The 26015-nt window shown below is 42.0% G+C and overlaps 1 protein-coding gene across 1 annotated transcript in view; it reads left to right on the forward strand.

Moving 5' to 3' along the window:
- Nucleotides 1-6368: 6368 nt before the first annotated feature.
- Nucleotides 6369-26015, forward strand: part of rasgef1ba (RasGEF domain family, member 1Ba) — a gene marked incomplete at its 5' end in the record, with an annotated part of 99136 nt that continues 79489 nt past the window's right edge. The window contains 2 exons of the mRNA XM_079222627.1: nucleotides 6369-6437; nucleotides 22022-22069. Coding sequence (XP_079078753.1) covers nucleotides 6369-6437; nucleotides 22022-22069 — 117 coding nt within the window. The remainder of the gene's footprint in view (nucleotides 6438-22021; nucleotides 22070-26015) is intronic.

Consider the following 26015-nt stretch of genomic DNA (forward strand, 5'->3'; position numbering starts at 1 on the left):
GACCGATGGCGCTTTCGCGACGTACACTTGATGTTCGTGTTATTACAGATTATTAATTTGTGTCCGAAAACTCATGAAGGGAAACAAGAGGGAGGAACTCGGTGACAACCTGTGTGTGGCTGACATCTTCATTTCCCTTGAGATTTCCCTTTTTGACACGAGAAAGATAACGCAGAAACATCTCACATCAGACGTGTGTGTTGGCAGATAAACCGTGTGTGTGTGTGTGTGTGTGTGTGTGTGTGTGTGTGTGTGTGTGTGTGTGTCACTAAGCAGTCCAGTGCTTAGTGACGCATGCTGTATTGAAGAAGACTTAAAACTAAAGATTGAGACATAAACTCATGTTTACAATGTTTACTGAGGGAATAAATAAAGAGAGAAGTAGAGTCATTTTCTATAGACTTCTATACAACCAGAAGAGTCGCCCCCTGATGGCCATGGGAGAGGATGCAGGTTTTGAGGCACAGCGTTGGCGTTACTTTACAGAACGAAACTGAAGCCATTTTTCTGACGAATGCTCATTTTTGCTGATGAGCTCCGTGAACACCGGGTAACGTGAGCCCACCTTGTAATGACCTCTGGTGAAACGCAGAAAGGGAATCGAACTGCGGTCGCGACCTCTCGGTGGAGAAGGAGCTTCCTGAGCAGCATTGGCTCGTGGCTCGTGGCCCTGGGCTGCGAGTCAAGAACCAAAAGACTAAAGGGAGCGAGTTCTCCGCTGTCTGGGTGAATTAGGGCTCATTTGCTAATGGTGGATAAATCACACCCTCTGTTGTGCTGCAATGCAGAGAGAGAGAGAGATCTCCTCTCTTCTATCCTCTTTCTTTATCCTCCATATCTTTTATTTTCTGCTCTCTCATGTTGCCCTCTCTCTCTCCCTCTCTCTCTCTTGGGAGCTGTGTAGTAGTTTATGGGGTTTGATGATGGAGCGGCAGCTTGGCACGTGGCCTCAACGCTGTGAAGATCCATCAGAGAGGGTGATAAAAAGAGAAAAAAATGAAATAAAACCCCTCTCTCTCCATCACAGGCTTGGCTGTGAGCGGCTGGTCTTTGATGCAGCTTTCGGCAGCTGCTGCAGTGAACAGAGGGAGGGTTGTGCGAGGGCAGCGAAGCCGACTACTATGAAAGCGAAACAACAACACACTGTTTTTCAACAGTGTGTCTTCATACGATGGTTTGTATGAGGTTACCCTCCCAGACCTTTCACTCGCTGCACTACAGGCTTCCTCGTTTTGACGGACAGGGCTGTAAGAGTTCAGTAAAAGTCTATTATTAGCCTTCATTTTAATTTGTATTCTATTCCAATGCACTTTTTGTCAGTGAACATCTCCTCACGGTCTGTGTGAGTAATGATAAAAGATGATTTAATCAGAACCTGTGTTCAACGCACAATGTTTCAGTTTAGAATTTTGGAAATGATTACATCTCTCTTTCTATAATTAGGGTCCGAGCGACTGACGTAGTCAGTCCCGAGAGGACCCGATTGAAATTGCTGGGATTATTATTATTATTCATGATTCTTATTTTAGAACATTGGACTGCTTTTTGGGCGACTTGTCATATTAAAAAACTCACCAAATTTGGAACGTTTGTCAGGTCTGGTGAAAATAGACATCTATTAAAGCCGGAAAGAAAAGTTCCAAAAAATGTCTCTCTAGCGCCCCCTACAAGTTGGACCGGCGACGCCCAGAATTTTTTTTTGACTTGAAAAAATTCACACATGCCCGTCTCCACCTGCTCTACAAAAAAGCCTCTCGGACCCATAAAGTCCGCCTATGAATATTTTCCGCCATCTTGAATTTTGTGAAAAACCCATTATTGTAGTTTATTCCCAAACGCTTGCTCCGTTTCATACCAAACTTGGTAATTAAACTGTATTGAAGAAGAGTTGAAACTAGAGTAATTTATATAGACTTCTATACAACCAGCGGAGAGTCACCCCCCCACTGGTGCACATTAGAGAGAATGCAGGTTTTAAGACACTTCTGGGATCTGACCCGAGATGGATGAAATATTTGTAAAACTTTGGGCACTTAATTACCGCTAGAAAGATGAAATGTGGCGAAGGAACGCCTGCTTTGAAGTGAACTCAAAGAACACGTCTCAAGCACAACATAGACCGTATTCTCGCTTCAGCACGGACGCATACGTCAGCAAGGAAAGTAAGGAAAACGGTCAAAGAGATATTCTTCAGGGCCAAGTCAAGTGTGCTTCCTGCCCCCACACACACACACACACACACACACACACACACACACACACACACACACACACACACACACACACACACACACAAAGCCCAGCAGGGGCCATGCTCTGAAGCTGTGTAGATCATGTCGAGTCCCGGCTCCCCCACAGCTGTAACAACATATGGAGCTGTGTTTGCCAGCCAAATGCGGAGCATGTCATTAAACAGCATTATTAAAATCTCATACAACAGCGGGGCGTCAATGAGAGGCTCGGCTGGCGCAGGCTGATTGCTTCATTAATTACGTGTTGTTGTTTTTTTACGTTATTTTAGTCAACAATTTGTTTCGTGGGAAGTGCATGCTGTCAGTTTGGCGTCTTTTTGTCGGAGGTTAGATGATACATAGGGTTTATTCATCAAAAACTGACTAATTAGGTTTTTTGTTGGCGTTGGCGTACTGTAATTTGGTGAAAAAAACAACAACAACCAGGGCAGCAGGTGGAACAGCAGGTTGTCACATCAAAGTCTTTTGGTTGCAGTGATGCAAACATGCCAAACCTGCGTGGTGCTCCAACGGGTTGTGGGACCGACGCCGGACTGAAAAGTTGCAGGTTTGAGCCCCATAAAAGCAACATTTTCCACCTGGCATCAGGATGTGGCTCTTAGCCAGATCCAGGAAGTATCCAGGACCATTCCAACAAGCATCGCCTACCCTAGAGTAATCTGACCGCTAGCTCCAAGAACGCCCGCTAGCTCCAAGAACGCTGATTCTGCTACCAGGTGATACCCCAAATGCTAACAGCATTAACTGCTGAACTGTTCCCCCTGAAAAGGCAAAGAAGAAACACAACCAAACGCTGAAAACATTTCAGGAGCCAGCTCAGGACGAACCCACAAGAGACTCAATTGCGTGAAATGCTTTCGCTGGAAGGCTCCGTAAAAGAAAGAAGGAAAACAAAAGCCAAGGATTCAAGGGTTCGAGAAGAATACGAAACAACATGGATTAAAAATAAATATAGTTGTATTCCAATTAGCTTAAATAAGATGTATGTTGCTCAACAATTCATTTCGGACCTCCCTGCATGTGTTGAGTGGGAAGTTATTTTGAAATGTCCGCTGGAGTCATTCGGCTCAGTGTCCACGGCCCTTCCTTTTAACGGCTGGAAGAGATTTGCTGGAGATAGAAGTGATGGGTGGAGGGGGCATTACAAGCCCACCAATTACCGCGGGGTTGTGGAGACGGAAACACAAAGACAATGCAGGGTAAAGCCGGCGTGCGCGGGGTGAGACAAAAAGTCTTAATCACTGTCAGTGTAATTGGAATAAAATGGTTGCACCATTATTGTAATACAGTTTATTCTCGGTGTCAATGATGCAGACCGTGACAGACGTGGTACAAGGAGAACGGGACCTCATTACATCTCTAAAGGGCCGTTACACAAAAGGCAACTTCTCTGGTTGTATAGGATTATGTGCTTCGTGTCTTAAATCCTGTATTCTCTCTAATGTCCACCAGGGGGAGACTCCTCTGGTTGTATAGAAGTATATGCTTCATTTGTTAAAGCTGCATTATCTCTACTGACCACCAGGGGGCAACTCCTCTGGTTGTATAGAAGTCTATTAGAAAATGACTCTACTTCTCTTGATTTATTCCATCAGTAAACATTGTAAACATGAGTTTATGTCTCAATCTCTAGTTTCAAGTCTTCTTCAAAACAGCATGATGTTCATTTAGTAAGTTATGGTCCATAAAGCAGGGTGGTCAAAACTATGTCAATCCAATTACACCATAATTCACGGCTGCTGATCAAAAGTACCATTGCTGTACTATTCTGTCAGAACACAATAACAATCGTCTCCCTTCTACTGTTTCGATCACAGAAAATGTTTTTATTCTGACATATTGGAGTTTATATTCTTTTACGGGGTCTCATCAGCCTCCTCTGCTCCTGTCAACGCGATTACGTTCACTGTCCTTTTGTGGATTCAATTACATCTATCTGGTTTGACAACATCATTGCAGCACGACCTTTGACCTCTCTCACTCTGACAAGAGACGTGTCTGAATCTCACGTCGCAGGAGGAGACGTGCTGAAAGTTTTTGACAGATATGAGGGGGTGGGGGTAGTAAAGGGAAGGCGCCTGACAGAATAAGAGCATACCTGGGGAGCGTGAGCCGCTTATGAGAGCAGCGCTACTTCAACAATGATCAGGAGTACATTGCAAAAAAAATATTTTTAAAATAAGAAATAAGGGTTGAATATCCTGTCAACACTTTGATTTGGCTGCAAAACAATTAGTAAAATGTAGGTTTTAAACAAAAAGAAATAAATTACAAAAGTTGTGAGCTTGTGCACGAACAAGAATACAAACTGAGCTTTTGTCTTATTGTGGGTAATTCCTGTTTTATTTATAACAACCTTGTCTACTCCCAACCTCTTCCCGAATGCCCAAATGTAAACATTTAATTATGAACCGAATGATTTACAGGCTTTTATATTAATTCTTGCAAGAATCATAGCGGCTGTAAATATTATTTCCAAAAAAAAGGACGTTTTAAATGAATGAGTTTTTGATGAATATGAAGAAAATGACTATAATTGAGCAGGAGACAAACGGATGCATCACTTTTTCGCCCGGCGATAGTCGATTTGTGAAAAATAACAATTTTAAGAAGATGGGAACATGGGAAGAGAATATTAAAAGCCCTCCCATGCGCTCGCAGCTATTCCTCCTGCTGGCTTCAGATCAGCCAGGTGGCCATGAATATTCAATAAATACAAGTCTACCACAACCCCTGGTGACATTTCAATTAGCTCATTGGGCTTTTATAAGGGATGATATGGACAGCTAGACGGAGGACTTTATTAACCCCAGTGGGGACAGCATATTCTGCTTTATGGTCTGTTTGACTCTAAATGGACCATCATTTACTAAATGAACATTGTGCTGTATTGAAGAAGACTTGAAACTAGAGATTGAGACATAAACTCATATTTACAATGTTTACTGAGGGAATAAATCAAGAGAGAAGTAGAGCTTGTAGAGTGGCTTATCTCCGTGAAAAGAGCTATCATTTCCGATATTGACCATGGAAGAAATAACCATTATTTCTGCGTTATACTTGTTGTGGAAGTCCCAAAAACGTCAAACGCCCTCGTGCTTGGGTTCATAACACCATCCGTAGCTGCACACAGCTCGGTGAATTTCACTGACTCCTCCAGGAACTGCGTCTGGCTTATCTTCGTAAAAACTGTTACCGTTTCCGCCATCCACCATGGAAATAACCACTAGTTCTGCTTTATACTTGTTGTGTAAATTCCACATACGTCGGAACATTAAAAAAAAACTTGCTTGCCGCGTTTGGTGTGAACGCGGCATAAGACTTCAGCATCGGCTCCACTGCTACAGATACATAATATGTCCAATTTATTTTTTCTTCGTGACGCGAACGACTTTTATTTTCCAGACGATGTTAGGTAAAATAAAAATAAAAAAGATTGTTTCTGCAACAAAACCACGACTATAAAACCACGGTGGTCTTCTGGCTCCAAGTCCTATATGCTGGACCCATCCACCTCCCGCAGCCCTCCTATTGGATATTATAAGGTGTCACTTGCCCAGTCACGTGGATGCATTTAATGCATGCTCCACCACAAATAAGTCTCCTATTTACTTTCCATTGGTATCATTTTCTTGCTGAGCAACACACAAAAACTAAAAAAAACGAAAAATTTGTGTCCATGAACATGAAAACAACAGATTAATACAGGACCAGTCGATGAAAACCATCTGACAACTTGTTGCCCCCCCCCCCCCCCCCACACACTCCCACTCCCACCCCGCCCCACCTGCACGAGTGCACACCGGCTGCTGGCGGTGAGAACAACCATTCACAGAACTCCTGCAGGCGACAGCCATCAGCCAACTGCCTCCACATCCACAGCCACGCGGCGGTACTTCGCGCCTCTCATCCAGCGTGGCCCCTCCGGGTTTTGTGCAGCTGGAGGAGGAGGAGGAGGAGGAGAAGAAGAAGAAGAAGAAAAGGAGGGATGCGCGCGGGGAGTCCGTGAACGCCTCCAAGAAGTTCCCGAGCAGACCGGCGAGAGAGAGGACCCTCCTGTTGCTTCAGCCCCGCGCACATTTCGGGGGGAATATTTCCTCGGAGCTCAGCTTCTAAATGGCAAAGTTCCTGGCTGAATTACTGGGATGCACACTTCCAGACAAGGGCACCCCGCCTTTGTTCGAGGTAAGGACGCTTTAAAAAATCCCCACTTCATATTAGTATTTTTGCATGAATTTATGATGTCAAATGTAATCTATTCATGGTTTGAAAAAAATAGGCGCAGGCTGCCGGTTTTCTCCAGGATTTCTCTATGGCAACAGGAGGCTGATGCTTTGTTCATCACTATGATTGACAGTTGCTGTGCTGTAGAGCACTTCATTAACAGTGAGGTGCGCGGTGTTTATCCAGCGGTGTGGCCGCGAGCTGCGGATTATAACGCGCATTATTCTTCACGGAAAATCACTATATGTTCCTAAAATATCCGCTTATGCTTTATCTCTGAGCGCTCATGAAGAGTTTGTAATGACCTTGTCTTACTTTGCGTTTATTATCATGATATGTATCGCTGTGACGCTGTGACGTCGCCATGGCGAATTTATTGTAATAGTATTTGAAGTGCATCCTGCCAAAAAGCGGGTTTTCCTGTAAGAAAAGGTGCTGCTCTTATATGGGTCAGTGTGCCACACACACACACACACACACACACACACACACACACACACACACACACACACACACACACACACACACACACACACACACACACACACACACACACACACACAACTTGTTCAAATATCTTTTTTTTGCTCCAGCAAAACATTTTGCTGGAAACATCCCCTCAAATGTAGTTTTATTTGTGCCTTTGAATGGTGATGCGTTCACTTACTCTCGTACAAACCGAGACAGTCGTTGAAATTAACTGAACAAAGTGATTGTAATCAGTGATTCTCATCACTTGAACCTTGTAGCTTTTTGACCATTGGAGAGATAAGTGACTGGAATAAGGTTCGATCCCCATAGTTTGCATGTGGAAGTCCTTGAACACTGAAACTGAACCCTATAGTTGCTCCCCGGGCGCTTTTCAGCCGCCCACTGCTCCTGCTAAGGATGGGTTAAATGAAGAAGACCTATTTCATGTATGTATGTAAAAAGTATGTAATATAACAATTAAAGTTTATTTCTAAATGATTCATTTATTAACTAAATAGTCAACAGTTTGGTTGGCAAATAAATATCCCGTATAGCTGCAGCCCTGCAGGAAGTCCTGAGGGTCCAGCATGAATATGTTGTGTGTGAGTAAATGTGCTGCTGTAAAACTGATGGTTTCACCTTTCAGAGTCTTGTGAATCACTGGAGAGTTGGAAAGATGGAGCTGAAGGAGGTTTTGTCTTATTTTGTGAAAAGTCTAGTCACCGACTGGATGTTTCTTAGTTTACACAGTAAGACGTGAAACATTTGTGTCACCAGACCAGTTTGTATGACTGCAAAGGAGGGTTTGGTTTGTAGTTTTCAGGTAAAACTTGAGGCCTCCAGCTGCTCGGTTGTATAGAAAAAACCTCATCAGCCGGGCTGTGATCGGTCTTTTTCAAAGTAAACCTCCGCCTTCGCAAAAAACTACTAGAAACCGTGACAACAGTGTGAGCCGTGTCCTCAACATTGGAAGTCCATATGAAAAGAAGTAATGACGGGGATGATGGGACGCAGAACAGCAACAGATTAGGTCTGTTGTGTATTCACCATGAAAATATTCCACAAAGCAAATACAATTTATCTTTGTGTCTGTGCTTTAGTCATTAATTTTGAACGAGTCCAGACATGCATTGCGTAACCAGCTCCCAAATGAAAAAACGGTTTGAGATTTATTTTCACACACACACACACACACACACACACACTCACACACACACACACACACACCGGCCGTAATCCACAATCACCACGGGATTGTTAATCCGGCGGGCATCATCCCAATCTGCCTAACGTGCACCGAGTATTAGAATCATCTCAGGAAACGTGTCGCAGAGGAATGATGGAGGATCACCGTGACTTCTGTGGAGATGAACCGATGACCTGCTGTGTTCGGCTTTACGCTCCCCACTCTTATATAATGCATCTCTTAGAGGCCACCTGAAACAAGGAGTCTCGTCTATAGATGCTGAAATGTCTTTAAAGATGACACAAGGAGTTTCTGCTCAGGATCGGTTGCGATGATTATTGAATATGGACACGGTACTGAACTCTGTTGTTTGTTGCCTTAACCTAATTCTGTCTTTTTGTTGCTTAAACCAAACTCAGTTCTTTTGTAGCTTAAACTTAACTCGCTGTCTGCACTTTGAGAGAACATTCAGAGAGGTCCAAAGGCGTTGGAGGAAAACACGAGGCACCAGCGGATGAGTTACACTGCAGGAACACCAAGAGTAGAGATCTTTACTTCCCCTTGTTTATAATAGTTATAATAGTTATTCTGTCTGTATATATAATGTTTCAGTTATTGTGGATGCTTTACTGTTTTTTATTGCTTATTTGCATATTTATAATACTTGTTTTGATCTTGTTTCTTTTTTATTATGTCTCTTGTTTGCACTTTACACCATGCTGCTGTAACTCCTGTATACGTCCCCGCTGCATGCAGGACTAATACAGGATCATCTTAACTTATATTTATTTAATCATTAGAAAACCACGAAGAAACGTCTGAAAATAGCATATTTTGTGCTGCACAAAAACACATTCCACTTCACTTTGCGTCCTCCGACATCACCAAACTGTCAAATTTAATCATAAGAGGGATGATGTGTTACATAACTGTCTGTCTGGGTCCAGAGAGGGCATTGTGTGTGTGTGTGTGTGTGTGTGTGTGTGTGTGTGTGTGTGTGTGTGTAAACGTCTTCCAAAGACAAGGACGTTGGGCGCAACAGGGCGTTGTGTTCCCTGTAATTGAAATAGAACGCTTCATTTGTCGAGATTAATTTGCGTGGACTTGTTTACGTCGCTCATGCCGCTAAACGCGTCCCTGTAATCATGTGCGACACATCAAGGCTTCAAAAGCGCGTTGTTGAGTGGAATCAAGTGATTGTGGCTGGAAATTCGGGGACATTTCCTAGAATATCAATGGGCATTAAGAGTCTTGTTAGTTTTTTCTGTTCCTCCATGTATTCAGAGTTGATCTCATTTTCTCTGATCGTCAACCAACACTGTTATTTCTGAAAGATTTTTTTTTTTAATTATAAACACAACAGAGAAAGTGATGAAAGTTGCGGCTTTGCTGGCTGTTGCTGGTTGAGAAGCCAATGGAGATAAAACTCCCTGCAGCAGCAGAAGAAGACGCTCCTTCAAGGTTAAACAAAGTGCTCTTCCAACTATTTACACACAATGTGCAGAAGAGACAAACGTAATCCAGCACAGTAACGCCTCTCCATCGAGGCGTCACAAAGCGATTACATTGCTCAGATTCACAAAGATCATATTTGTTTCACGCTGCATTGCGTTGCTGCAGAAGTGTGAAGGCTTTAGTGTCTCCAGAGGGAGCTGTGTGGAGTCTGATAAATGCCCTCAAGTGATGTCGTTAAAGTCTGTGTGGCTGACGACTACAAGATGAAAAGAAAATGATGCGTTGCATTGTGGGTAATGTAGGAGCCGAGAAGAATGCATGGAGCAAAAAAAGATGATGCATATCTGTTTCTGCTGCAAGGACTGCGTTACGAGTCAAACTCTTTTTGTTTTTATCTTCGACAGAATGGTTGCACAGCTCACTCTTTTATGTGATGAAGGCGCGGTTATGATAGTTTACAATGATTTCTTTGAACTTTTCTATTTAATTTCAGTTACCATACAGTATTTCAGAAAGGATTGGATTTTTGTATATTTAGTTTGGCAGTAGTTTTAGTTTTAGTTTTCAATCAATTGTGTCATAGCGCCAACTTCTGCAAGGTCAACACTTTCTGTGGTTCAATGTTGCGAGATTTGTCGGAAATTCATGCAGTCTTCTATTTTTTCGGTAATGATATTTGTTTTTGGCAATATTGTTTCAGTCTGGATTTAGTTTTTATTAAAGGCTATTGTTTTTTATTTAGTTTTCTAGCAATAATTTTCACTATTCTTACTACTATAATATACTATAGTTACTATAATAACTCAATCAGGACATGTTAGAGTGTGTAAGAAATTAAATTACAGTAGAAGAACAACCAGTGTGCAATGTGCAGTAGCTAAAGAATAAAGAGAGCGAAGGTCGTCATAAAAATACCATGTTCAAAAGCTTCCATCGCTATGACAACGATTGAAATCGCCGCATATAGCTTCCACTCAGATGACGGCACACACACTCACAACATGTTTTCTCATACGCGCTCATCTCTCGCTCAGTTAATGCCGATTAAACTGTATGATGAGGAAATACATACCTCGTAGACCATATGGATCATTTTAAGAAGCTAAATATCTTGTTTTATTGAAACATCTTAAGGTGTCACAATATCACCTTTGAGGAAGTGTCACGCTGATTCGGGTTCAGTTGGAACTTGTTCCACCTTCCCAGCGTCTTCATGTCTGGTTTCATAGTTTGGATCAGATCATCTTACGTTGGGTTTTCTTTTGTCTTTTTTTTGGGAGCCAATAAAAATCCTCCAATATTTCCCCTATTCTGTAAATGTCTCCTCAAGGACAAAGACAGTCTTCACGCCAGTGCATGCTCAGCACATGATACTCTCTTATCTTGTGGACCTGATCTGGATGAACTCCAGCAGAAGAAGAACTTCAATGTTGAGAACATTTAACACAAGAATAATTTACAATCAAAGAACTACAATGTTGAGAACTATCAAGAACTACTAGTTGCAAAAAAAATCAATAAAAAAAAAGTAAAATTCAGACATCCTGTAAAGACAATTGTCTTCTTTCCTATAAATCATTAACACAGACAGACGCTGCAGCATGAAGAGAAGCCCAGATCAAGTTTTACTGTCGTTCCTCTCGTTTCACTGAGAGGGAGATCATCATCACAGGATGTCCATCCATCACACTGACAGCTTACAGAGGAGAAGGAAGAGGAGGAGGAGGAGAAGGAGGAGGAGGAGGAGGAGGAAGAGGAGCAGCCCAGCGTGTCGCTGCTGACAACTACACAGAGGAGAGCAGATACACCACAGGTCGGCTGGTTTACGCCAGCTGAACCCAAAATAAACACTTCTGCTGTGATATAAGTGCAATAAACGGACAATGATGCCGATTTGTAAAACGTCAGAAATCTTGCTTTGTTAGGTCTGTCGGCAAGATGACACGTAAACCACTTTTAAAATGCTTGTTTTCTGTATGGAGCTCAATCCCGCGGCAGTTTTTGCATCTAATTGCGTCCATTCCTGTCTTTGCCAGGCGCCGACCTCCGGTTCTTTCTCATGAAGCCGATGCACAAGTGTCTTAAAACCTGCAGTCCTCCAGTTGCTAAAAGAAGTCAGATTGTATAGACGTCTATGCGTGTATTAAAGCTACATTCTCTCAACTGACCACCAGGGGGCGACCCTTCTGGTTGTTTAGAAGTCTATACTTCATGTGTCAAAGCTGCATTCTCTCTCCTGACCACCAGTGGGCGACTCCTCTGGTTGTATAGAAGTCTATGAAAAAAAAATACTCTACTTCTCTCTTGATTTATTCCCTCAGTAAACATTGTAAACATGAGTTTATGTCTCAATCTCTAGTTTCAAGTCTTCTTCAATACAGCAGGAGGTTCTTTTATTAAATTATGGTCCATTTAGAGCAGGGGTCTCAAACTCAATTTGCCTTGGGGCCACCGCTGGTATTGTGATTTCATCGGAGGGCCACACAAAGCGCAATTTTTTTTTTTTTTACATTCATAACATATTTTCATCATAAAAAAGGCAACCAGCAGTTTCTATACATTTTGATAATAGTTTTTCACAGTGCAAATATATTACATTTTTTTAAATAACTTATTGAAACTGCACCGAACCAATAAATGCAATCCCTGACTACATTTGTACTTTATTCTATTTCTTGCCAGACACCTGGCAGCGCTTCTGCTCACACAGCTGAGCCACATTGGCCCTAAACCAGGTCACAGTAGAAACCCTGATCCAGGTCACAGTAGAAACCATGATCCAGGTCACAGTAGAAACCCTGATCCAGGTCACAGTGGAAACCATGATCCAGGTCACAGTATAGAAACCATGATCCAGGTCACAGTAGAAACCATGATCCAGGTCACAGTAGAAACCCTGATCCAGGTCACAGTATAGAAACCCTGATCCAGGTCACAGTATAGAAACCTTGATCCAGGTCACAGTAGAAACCATGATCCAGGTCACAGTAGAAACCCTGATCCAGGTCACAGTAGAAACCCTGATGGAGGTCACAGTGGAAACCCTGATGGAGGTCACAGTAAAAACCCTGATGGAGGTCACAGTATAGAAACCCTGATCCAGGTCACAGTGGAAACCATGATCCAGGTCACAGTAGAAACCCTGATCCAGGTCACAGTATAGAAACCCTGATCCAGGTCACAGTGGAAACCCTGATGGAGGTCACAGTGGAAACCCTGATCCAGGTCACAGTATAGAAACCCTGATCCAGGTCACAGTATAGAAACCCTGATGGAGGTCATAGTATAGAAACCCTGATCCAGGTCACAGTATAGAAACCCTGATGGAGGTCACAGTGGAAACCCTGATCCAGGTCATAGTATAGAAACCCTGATCCAGGTCACAGTATAGAAACCCTGATGGAGGTCACAGTGGAAACCCTGATGGAGGTCACAGTATAGAAACCCTGATCCAGGTCACAGTATAGAAACCCTGATGGAGGTCACAGTAGAAACCCTGATGGAGGTCACAGTATAGAAACCCTGATCCAGGTCACAGTATAGAAACCCTGATCCAGGTCACAGTATAGAAACCCTGATCCAGGTCACAGTATAGAAACCCTGAGTACAGCTTCACGATAGGCATCACTAATCCTGGCCCTGTACTTGCATTTATTAAAGTTCATAGTCGAGAAAGGTTTTTCACAGATATGCTTCCAAAAAGGTGCATTACCCGACTGATCACTTTTGTCAGCTCAGGGAAGGATGGAGGCAATTCTCTCAGAAATGGTCCAGTCATGTCTGGTTTAGCTTTTAGATCTCTGTTGCAAGTCCATAAGTTCCATTTGCAACAGACTCGGGACTGAGACATGACTTCAAGCTTAATGGGGTGTGTGCACATTAATATTACAACAGTTTTTGTTTTAAACAAAACAAAACGAACTATTTACAATGTTTACACAATGTGCATGTTTCAGTACAAAGAACAGTTTTCAGAACAAGAACAACATATGTACTCTGTATCTATCTATATTTATGCGTCTAAGTTTTTATTTTCTCAGGTAGTAGTGTGTTGTCTGTCTGATTAAAAACCAGTGTATCTTTGCAGCGTATGTGTTCATTGGGTAGTTTCACACAAAATGTCGACTGACACCTGAATCAACAAATCACGGTGAAAGGTGGAGCTCGACACAGACGCCTCAGGCTGTGTGCTCCTATGAGAGGCGCGTATGATCACACAGAGGAGTGGGGCGGAACCTCCAGACTTTGGCACATCTAGCAGCATCTGAATATTTGTTCTACTCCGTTTTTTCACAAAGCTATTAATAGAAACATCCAATAAACGTTATCTTACGGGACCCCTGATTTAGAGTCAAACAGACCATAGAGCAGGGAATGCTTTATGGGCGGGGCTACACGGTGATTGACAGGTCTACCTGTATATGGCGTCTCTACGTCACTCCTCCGCATCTGTTTATTGGTCGCAAAAAACAACGTGGCGTCGGCCGTAATCCAAGATGGTGACAGAGATATCGACGAACTCGAGGCTTAATTTACAAACCAATGGGTGACTAAACGATGATCACGTCCACTTCTTATTCACAGTTTATGGTCTTCGCGCAAAAAAATTGCTTTGCGTTTGGCGTGAAAACAGAAATAATTGCGTCCAGGATTCTTATTTGTCATGTTTTTACTGGAGCCGTGAACATATCCTTCCATGTGAGCCTGGTTCATCGGGACCAAAGCGTCTGGTCTGAGCCAGGCAGAGACTAATTCAGCAGAAGGTCCCTTTTTAGAGCGAGGTGTCCGTCAAAACCCAACCGCTCATCAGGGAGGGTTTTTGTCTTCCTTGCTGGCAGAGGAACAACTGTGTTGATGAAGACCGTTATTGAAGCCTCCTTTCCCTTCTCGACAAACAGCTGTGCTTCCTCTGAATGTGCCAAAGCACGAGAGCGACCAGCTTTCCCATTATCCACAGCCGTTTGTGATCAAGTGTCAACCCCCCGCAGCTGAATCGTGAAGCCCATCCGGAAGTCCCCGAGGAGGCAGTTTCACTAAATGGCTCCTAAATAACCAACTCTAAGAAAACTGTTCAGAAGTCAAGCAAAGTGAATCTCCAAAAACTTTGCTTTTTAAATGCTAATTAGACTTCTCATAATGTGTCTTAGAGGCCATTTAGAAATGTGTTGTTCCAGTAAGAGGAAATTAAATACTTGAAGAGAAGTATATTTTAGGAAATGATTGACTTGATTGGAGGGAGGGATATATTTAGATTTTCTGGCTGAAGAAACAATTTGGGAAACCCAAATCCAGGTTTAGATTGTATAGAAGTCTATGCTTCATGTGTTAAAGCTGCATTCTCTCTACTGACCACCAGGGGAGGCGACTCTTCTTGTATAGAAGTCTATGAGAAAAGGACTTTACTTCTCTCTTGATTTATTGGTCTTATATGATCTCAATCTCTAGTTTCAAGTCTTCAATACAGCATGATGTTCGTATTAGTAAATGATCCGTTTAGAGTCAAACAGACCATAAAGCAGAGTATGATTTAGGGCGGGGCTTACTGTGATTGACAGGGTGCTACCTTGGCGCACGTTTGTGTTGCTGGTACTTGAGCTGAAGCTCCAGAACATTATCTTTCTGTGGACGCTCTAGTATTCAGTCCACTGTTTGTAACCCTCTGGTGGTTCAACCACAGGGGGGCGGTGTGCAACATATAACAAGCACACTGATGTCAGCAGGTGGTCCGAGAGTGAGAACGTGATGGACTGGGATTTCCTCCACTGACTGCATGTTGTCACTTTTTCACAAATACGAAATATTTCCACATATTGTTATTGACAAAATGACAATTTAAGGCTTTAATAACATCAGCTATGGGTGAAGTCATGCAGCTGTGATTTTGATAAAAAAAAAAACAAAGCTTGCTCTCTCGTGTTTCCAATGCTGCTTCCAATGAAATGCATCGCCCCGATTGCATCGCTGGCTCAAAACAGATAATCAAATGTTCTGATACTTGTTGAAAATCAAGCCTTTTGTCAGCTGGTCTTGCAGACCATGCACGCAAACGCCCGTCTTTATCACATCGGAGTGGACGTGACAAGGGAGTGGATGAGGAGAGGAGGAAAGGAAGGCAAGGAAGCACTGGGAGTCGGTCGTGGCGGTGATGGGGAGTTTCACACCAGGCGGTTTGGGGGGCGTCAGCGGCTGTTGGTCATCGTGTGTGCCGCTGGTTCAGACAGTGCCTTGCTCAACAGCATGAATGTTTCATTGATTTGACCTTCCTGCAAAGGATTTGATTTGAGACTGTATGCAACTATACACACCACCATATATGTGCTCTTTTACATCTGTCTTTGTGAGGACTTCTAGACATTCAGAGTGAGGACATTTCCTGCCTTCTGACCCGTCGCTTCCTCGCTTTCTGTTTGTACCTTCACTGTGATCGAAAGGCTAAATGTGATTTAGAGGAAAGTGAATTAGATTCGGATCAAGGGTTGTTGTTGGACATGTAGTTGGGACCTTAACGTTTTTAGTGAATGCATTATGTAACATGCACAATGTGACTGTTTCGGATCCAGACACAACTGACTTCTGTGCCCTTTTCACCCGCCACAGCACATTTCTCATATCATCAAGGGACACTTAAAACTCTTTGAGCCCTCAGCAATAAACATGGTATAAATCCCAAAACAAAACAAAAAATTAAACATAAAAATCAGGGCTACAATAATGTATAATCCCCATGTACAATCGGTAAACACAACTCAAACAATAAATAGGATTAGGGGTTTAGTGTTAGGGTGAGGACTTAACGGGCTACGAGGGCTGAGATTTAAGGCAAAAGACAATTATTATATATAGATCTTTTCAGCATCAAAGCATTTCAAAAGCACTTCACATAAAACGTCAAGAGACAAAAGTCAAAGTGCAAAATAAGCTCATTATGAAAGGTAATTTAGAAGCCAAGAAAATAGAATATTAAAACAAGCTAAAATGGAGACAAGAATCAAAATTACAGTTCAGTGTGAGAAATGAATGATTGGTGGAGATTTTAAGTTTGCTTCGATGTTTTGCATCTGTTCTATGGCTCAATTTAAAAAAAAAGAAAAAAAAGGGGAAAAAGCCACATGCTATACAATAAATACCATGTAAAGCTGGAGGGAACATCCCTCCACTGTTCAATAGTTGCACTGTAAATATTAAGCGACCTGATGGAGTGAGGCAGATCTCATTCTGGAGGGCACTCCGGTGGAGTTACAGCGTGCATTTTAACGCTCAGCAAATATGTTTTTGGCTGCTGTTTGATTCCAGGAGACACATTCACATGAATAGCAATGAGACGCTCTGGATGTGGTCTGCATTCAGCAAGAGGAGACCCCCTGCCATTCAAATGCACACACCGCCGCCTCATGCACACAGGCTCAATGGTACGACTGCTGCATACATACATTTCTACATGCACACAGCAGCGGAGGGTGGTCCCCTGTCAATATGTGCATGTTTATGGCCGCTCCAGTGCAGACAATCAGGATATCTGAATATTGTGCAGAGTCAGATTCAAGGTCGAGAGGAGTGTCAAGCATTTTCTTGTGACCCACTGTGTGTGTGTGTGTGTGTGTGTGTATCTGTGTAGATGTATTTATTTGTGTGTATGTGTATATATATATATGTATATATATATATATTTATATATATATGTATATATATATATTTATATATATATGTATTTATTCATATTCATATTTGTACATATTCATGTAAATATGTAAGTGCATATATGTTTGTATGTGTGTGTGTATATATATATATATATATATATATATATATATATATATATATATATATATATATGTACATACCGTAAAAGTCGGGTTACAAGCCGCTACTACCTCCGGTCAGTGTCCCCGTTTGCTCCCCGTCGTAGCCAGCTAGCGCTCATTCTAGCGCTCCGCTAGTTTCCCGCTAACTTCCGCTAGCGCTCCGCTAGCGCTCCGCTAGCTCCCCGACAACCACCAAAGGTAGCGGGACCAGCCCCGGCTCGACAGCCGACTTGGGCAGAGGGGACGTGGGCAGTAGCAGCAGCGGCGGGGAGCTAGCAGCAGCGGCGGGGAGCTAGCAGCAGCGCTGGCAGCAGCAGCGCTGGCAGCGGCCAGTAGCAGCAGCAGCAGGGAGCTGACCGGAGGTAGGAGCGGCTTGTAGCCCGACTTTTACGGTACAAGTCAAATTCCTCGTCTGTGTAACATACGTGGCAAATAAATGGTTCTGATTCTGATATAAGTATATTTATATGTGCGTATGTGTGTTTGTACTTTATATGTGTGTGTGTGTATAAAAAGGCATCACAATGTAACTGAATGGAACCTCGGCACATTAGCTGTTAACCGGTGCTGCTAAAGTTACCAGCTTTCCTCAAAAATTTGTATCTTAACTTTATTAGGAATCAAAGAAATTTGCGGTCCACATGCGAGCCGAACTGCGAGGTGGGGTCCGTTCCACCACCACCAGAGGGAGTTTATTATTTAATATAAATTTCATATTTGTAACCTTTTGCGTTATTCTTTCGTCCCAGTACTGTAAAGTAACTATAAAGTAATCACCAGATCCGAGTTCAAACTGGACATTCTGTTTTTAAGAGAGAAGTATTGTGCTGCTGCAGTGTGACCTACATCTGTCTTATGACAACACTGACTTTTATCCACTTTGTCTCATTCTATCAATACACCCATGTGACCAGATTGCACGTGCGCCGGTGTTGATGCCGTTAGTAAACAGTTAGCAGGTCACTGAGTTGACCTTAACCTTAACCCCGCCCACGGGCCCGCTGTGACCCCGCCGGCGACTCATACCTCATTACCGCAGGACGGCCCGTTGCACTCTGGTCTCGTGTGACCTGCAAACACACTCTCACTCTCACACACATCTCTGAATCTGACCTGCCACAGCGGGCGAGCACATTTCCCTGATGGGTGTGTGACCCACTGAACCAGCAAAGGGGGTTCAGCACTGAGGGGTCGCAGAGGTCAGTCTGTCTGAGGTTAGCTGTTAGCCTTTAAAGCTACTGTGAAACCATTTATCGAGTCTCCTGAGTGAATTATAGTTCTCTCTGGTAAAACAGTTATGCATCGTTCTAGGGCTTTTATTGTAAAAGGTAATAACAGAAGCAGTTGATCTGGTCTGTGGCGGTCATAGGCATCGGTTGGATGCCAATGCAGTTGGTGCCCTTGTTTGTGTCAGGTGTGGGGTAAGGAGAGAGGACCCAAACGCCGAAGCAACAGTTCAAAAAGTAAATTTAATTCACAAAACAAAACTCAGGCTCCCAAAAACAGGCCCAGGAACGCACAAACAAAAGAGTAATCCCAAACACGGAGCAAGAACAGGAGGCAAAAACCAGGAGCAAAAACAGGGAGCAGAAAAATTGAACAAAAACAGGCAGAGGCAGGGGCATGAACTGACAAAAACAGGCACAAAACAGTTGCATTCACAGGACATCCAACAGGGGTAACAGACGGGGAAAACACAGTACAATCCGACAAGGGGCCAGGAGACAAACAGAGTTTAAATACAAGAGGAAGGTAACGAGGAACAGGTGGAAACATTTAGGGCAGCACAGGTGAAAGGAATACACAATCAGGGAACAGGGCAGACAATCACGGACAATCACAGGTCAAGGACAAGGACTTCACAATAAAACAAAACAGCAAACACACCAACATCATAGCAGTTTGTCCGACAGCTATCTCGAAACCCTGCCAAAAAAACGCCCATTTCTCCCCCGAAAACATTTGCACAACGTGCAACAAACAGACGCACACATCTATTTATTTTGCGAAATCCTAAACCTCACTCATATATATATATATATATATATATATATATATATATATATTTATATATATATATATATATATTTATATATATATATATATATATATATATATATATATATATATATAAATATATAGCAATATATATATTATGTGCTCATATACTTAAAAATATATTTATATCTAAACATATACATATATTTATTAGAATGGGCTTTCGGTCCAAAACATTTCTTCGGGCCGTTGGGCATCTGTTCAGCCCTCTGCGAGCTATCCCTCGTCTCATTTGACGTGAATCCCCCCCGATAGATGGGAGATGAGATGTCTGAGACGAAAAATGTCAGAACTAAAAAAGCCCAACTGTGCTTGTGATCAGACACCCGCAAGTTCTCATTTTCGGCGGCGTGCCGTCTCCTCGCCTCGTCCCTCGGCTCCCATCAACAAATCGTTCAGTTATCGCCACCGTGACTCTCCTCCCCGCGCTGTAATATTCCTCTAAAGGTCACAGCCATCGTCTGATGGGGGAGAAAAAGAAGAAAAAAATGAATAAGTGAACCGAGGAGAGAAAACACGTTTCTGTTGTTTTGGAGCGCAGAACAATATCGTTGCCGTGACGACGATATGAAGGTTGGAAGGATGGAGGTGGAGATGCTGAGGCCCTCTGATCCAGCTGCAGGACGCATCATAAGTATCATACGTTATGGATGGTGTGTTTGCTCCTCGGCTTTCAGAGATAATGAAACGGTGGGAAGTGAAGAAGATGTTGGAAAAGTACGTGAACATTCCTGGGAGACAGAAAAGGTCAAAGGTGTTATTATATATATTATCTATGTTCAGACGTTTGACAGAACTCATATTGAATCTTGGGATTGTGTGAATTACTTGTTTTTGGACATTTTATTTTTTATTCTTATATTATGAGAAGTAAAGCGGTCTAAAGGTCGGAAAACACGAATACTATGTTTGTGTAGCGTCTTCCTTTCTTTCTGTCTCTCTTCCTTCCTTCCTCCCTGTCTTTGATTGCAGAAAGTAGTGTCTTGTGTAAAACATCTTTTCGTGACAGAAACCCTCCTATCATGATAACAAAACCCGGTGAGGAACAGAAAGCCAGTAGAAAAGAGTCTCTTTGTATCAAAAGGTAAATTGATTTCCTATCATCCACCTCTGGGATGAAATGAATCACCTCCATCCCACTGAACGCTGCTGCATTAGTGAGCCGCAGAAAAGTGGGCAGCATATCTGTCACCTTTACTCCCGCCCCCACCCGGATACCCTCCGTCACCCCAATCTCACACCTACCCCCCAAAAAAATATCTCCAGATGGTGCAGCTCGTAAAATATAAGGTTTACTGCTGCTTCCTGGTTTTTCTCAATCTGGGTCACATCATATCTTTGTTCGGGTAGAAGAGGTGTGTGTGTGTGCGTGTGTGTATGTGTGTGTGACACAATAAGTCCTTACATCAAGTCATCTGAGGTCTGTGTGTAATTGTGTGTGTGTGTGTGTTTAAGAAAAATAATCTCTATATCAAACAATATCTTTGCCCTTGGAGGACGTGTGTATTTGAATGTGTGCAAGGAGGTGGTGTTGAGCGTGTGTGTGTGTGTGTGTGTGTGTGTGTGTGTGGGCGAGGAGGGGGCAATAGTGTTTGTGACTGTGTGTGTGTGTGTGTGTGTGTGTGTGCATGTGCATGTAGATATCTTTGACTCTCTCGATCAAATGAAGTCTTTCTAGTGTTCAAAGTGTGTGTGTTCGTGTCTCCATGTGGATTGTTGTCATTATTCATATTATTTTCATTTCTTTGTAAATGACTCCCATGGGTGCCTTTCTTGAAGAAGCATCAGGATCTGTTGTTTTGTCGTCTCCTCCGTGAACACGTCGGCCTTTAAACGCCTCTGATGGCTCCATCCCTCTTAATGCTCGCTCTTTAAACACACACATTTGCATTTTGCATTTGCAGCGTTTAGATGATTAAACCGCTTGAAGCCCAATTATCTGCTTCTGTATTGTGGGAAAAAAAGTCCTTCTACTCCTCAGATGATAATTTATGTTCTTGACATTTTCTTTTATACAATCAAAGTAATTCATCCGTGACATCTCTTTTCATGATAATGAGGGTGCGACTCCCTATTATATATATTGTTATTATCACTATCACTATTGTTATGTTATTGTTATTATAAGTATTATTTGTATTATTCTTATTCTTAATATTGTTGTAATTTTGTTATTATTACTATTATTATATCATTTTATTGAGCCTCCAAGCGGCCACCAACATGGATGGAAGCTGAAGTCGGAAGTTGCAGGGTCAACAATATCCTCATGAATAATAATAATAATACTTGTAATAATAATATGCCCCATGTACCAGGGCTAAGTCCTTTCCACAGAAGTTCTATTCCAACCCTCTTTGCTGCATGTTGCCCTCTTTATCCCCTGTTTCTTGTATATCTGTCCTCTCTGAAATAAAGGCAACATGGCCAAAAAGATATCTTTAGAAATAATCACAGTAATAATAACTAAGTTCATTCGTATAGCAAGTTGTTATTAGTATTGTAAATATCCGATAAGGACCCTCTGCTTGATATTCCCTCCTAATAGTCGTGTCTCCTCTCCCTCCCTGCAGTGCCGGAGCCAACCCCTCCTCGGGCTGAGGCCTTCCTCCAGACAGCGGGTAGGTCAACACTCCAAAAAAGACCTTAAATGATTTCCTGTTTCTGTTTTTTCTGTGTGTCTCTGTGTCTTCAAGGCTGAAGGAACAGGACGTACGAACCGCTGATAACTCGGCTCCAAACATCACATGATGTCTTGAGGTCGAGCAGACTGGGAGTCTGTGCTGCTGCGGCGTCAGAGAGGATTTACATGCAGCATTAAACATGCTGCATGTAAACAAAGAGCCTCGTGATCACAGCTAGACCGCCGCTCACGTTGAGCCTGGCAGGGACCAAAGGAATGTCTGAAGGTGGCAGATTGTTTTTGCTAGACAGTTTACACCCAAATAACATGTTCAACGGAGAATTTAGCATACAATTCTCCTCGTCAGAATTTGATTGACAGCCTGAATGAACTGAACTATTTGGGTGTGAAAGCACCTTTAAGCCATTTAAAAAAAAAGAAAAAAAGGTTTTCTTCCTTAAAATTACAACTTACATTTGCATTTAATAAGTATTTTGGGTCTCAAACTTGTGCACAGCCCGAATCTGAACAAACAAGGCGGCGATAGCGAAGAGGCACCTTTCTATATAAGATAGCTCTCTGTCAACCTCTCTGAGGAATGACTCACGAAGGTGTGTGTGTGTCGTTTCGTGTAGGTGTAGAAGACCTCATGAGGTCAGCAGCGACAGTGGGCAACTGCTTGAATGTCTTTGAAGATGGTGTAACACACACACACACACACACACACACACACACTGGAGGCCACTGCTTTGATCTCTCCTGTGTGTTTGACTGCCCCCCCTCTTACCCCTCTCTTGTTCAATGTCAACCCTTCTCTCTACATCCATGGAAACCATGATGATGATGATGATAATCCTTCTGGCTGTCTGTAGCCAAACACACCTTTCATCTCTCTCTCTCTCCTTCTTCTCTGACAGCCTGGCGACTACTTCTTAAAGAAAGCGTTGTTGTTATGCCTCCGCGCCAGCCGGGGTCTTCACAAATGTGGCACGAACGTCCACCTGGACTCAAGGATGTGGTCAAAGGTCAAAGGTCACTGTGACGTCTCAAAATACGTTTTTGGTCATAACTCAAGAATTCATACGCTAATTATGACAATTTCACACTATTTGGTCGGAGGAGGCATACAACGGTGAGGCGGTAATTCCTGTTCTCTCGTGCCACTAAGATAAGATAAGATAATCCTTTATTAGTTACAAGCTCGTGCAGTTGTTTTTAATGGTCTGGTTTTTTTTAGCGAAGATGCATGTGGGAAGCTTCCCCCTCTTTTTCTGTGATTCTTCGTTCACAGTAGAGACGTGAAAGACAAACAAAGTTGTATCTCATGAATTCAAGGCACCACAAGGTGAGTAATTTATGTCCTTTTCAAGGATGAAGTCCTTTGAAATTCTACATTTTTCTCATTGTCAACAAACCCATGAAATGACTAAAGCCAAATATGAACTGAGCTCCATCCTCTTCCAAACGCTCTTAAAGACGCATCAATGGTCTGGCTTAGAAACCCTTTTTAAAAAATAAATATAAGTATATTTTCTAACACATTTGAAAGAGTTTTAACATTTTAACAGACGTATATAACTAATGGCTATTAGACACATCGAGGTTACATGACTTACAGCTCAGTATTTCCAGTCTGGTCAGCCGTGGCAGTTGTCAAAGACATAATGGAAGCACAGATCAGAGAAGATTGTTTTATCCTGGCGTACGCATGTAATTGACTCTGCCTCGCTCCAATGTCTCCATTTGCATTTGTAATACTGCTGGCCTTGGGTTTAGTGCATAAGCCATTCAGCTGATAATTGTACTGAAAGCAATGAGAACTTCAAAAGAGACAAATGTGAGCTCTAGAGATGATGCAAAGAAACTGCAGTACTTCATTAAAAGGCCTCAGGCCGAGGAAGAGTGAAATAATAACATAACAGAAACCAAACTGCATTCAATTCAATTTTTCCCCATTTATTTATAGAGCGTCAATTTGTAGCAGAAGTTATCTCGAGAGACTTTTCGGATGTAGAGCAGGTCTAAACCATATTGACAGAGACCCGGCCCTTTTAACAGGTAGAACACCAGGGTCTGGGTGGGCCGCCATCCGCCTCGACCGGTCAGTCTCAACGTGAATATATGATAGGTAGGTAGGTAGGTACATAGATAGGTAGGTAGGTAGGTAGGTACATAGATAGGTAGGTAGGTAGATACATAGATAGGTAGGTAGGTAGGTAGGTAGGTAGATACATAGATAGGTAGGTAGGTACATAGATAGGTAGGTAGATACATAGATAGGTAGGTAGGTACATAGATAGGTAGGTAGATACATAGATAGGTAGGTAGGTACATAGATAGGTAGGTAGATACATAGATAGGTAGGTAGGTACATAGATAGGTAGGTAGATACATAGATAGGTAGGTAGGTAGATAGATAGGTAGGTAGATACATAGATAGGTAGGTAGGTACATAGATAGGTAGGTAGATACATAGATAGGTAGGTAGGTACATAGATAGGTAGGTAGATACATAGATAGGTAGGTAGGTACATAGATAGGTAGGTAGATACATAGATAGGTAGGTAGGTACATAGATAGGTAGGTAGGTAGGTAGATACATACATAGATAGGTAGGTAGGTAGGTAGGTAGATACATAGATAGGTAGGTAGGTAGGTAGATACATAGATAGGTAGGTAGGTAGGTAGATACATAGATAGGTAGGTAGGTAGGTAGATACATAGATAGGTAGGTAGGTAGGTAGATACATAGATAGGTAGGTAGGTAGGTAGATACATACATAGATAGGCAGGTAGGTAGGTAGGTAGATACATAGATAGGTAGGTAGGTAGGTAGATACATACATAGATAGGTAGGTAGATACATACATAGATAGGTAGGTAGGTAGATACATAGATAGGTAGGTAGGTAGGTAGATACATAGATAGGTAGGTAGGTAGGTAGATACATACATAGATAGGTAGGTAGGTAGGTAGGTAGATACATAGATAGGTAGGTAGGTAGGTAGATACATACATAGATAGGTAGGTAGGTAGATACATAGATAGGTAGGTAGATAGGTAGGTAGGTAGGTAGGTAGGTAGGTAGGTAGATAGATAGATAGATAGATAGGTAGGTAGATAGATAGATAGATAGGTAGGTAGATAGGTAGGTAGGTAGGTAGGTAGGTAGGTAGGTAGGTAGATAGATAGATAGATACATAGATAGGTAGGGAGGTAGATTGGTAGATAGATAGGTAGGTAGGTAGGTAGGTAGATAGATAGATAGATAGGTAGGTAGGTAGGTAGATAGATAGATAGGTAGGTAGGTAGGTAGGTAGGTAGATTGGTAGATAGATAGGTAGATAGATACATAGATAGATAGATAGATAGATAGATAGATAGGTAGGTAGGTATGTAGGTAGATAGATAGATACATACATATATAGGTAGATAGGTATATATATATATATATATATATATATATATATATATATATATATATATATATATATATATATATATATATAGATAGATAGATAGATACATTGATACATAGATAGATAGATAGATAGATAGATAGATAGATAGATAGATAGATAGGTAGATAGGTATGTAGGTAGGTAGGTAGATAGGTAGGTAGGTACTTTATTAATCCTGCCAGGGGAAGTTTTTTCACTTAAGCAACATTAATACATACAGGTAAGCGATAAAATATAACAAATGAAAATAGCACAATATATTAAAAAAATAGAATAATAAAAAAATACAATCTATCCAAAAATAATAATAACATTAAATGAAATTAACTAACAAAACAAAAGAAACAAAACAGTAGTGCGTAGTCAAACACATAGAAACAACTAAACATAGAAAATAAATAAAGACATAGAAAATCTTTTAAAATGGCCCAATAAAGTAGATGATTATAACTAAAAGATAGATTGTCACAGTTCAAGGACAAC

This window comes from Taurulus bubalis (assembly GCF_910589615.1).
Source record: "Taurulus bubalis genome assembly, chromosome: 8".
NCBI lineage: Eukaryota > Metazoa > Chordata > Actinopteri > Perciformes > Cottidae > Taurulus > Taurulus bubalis.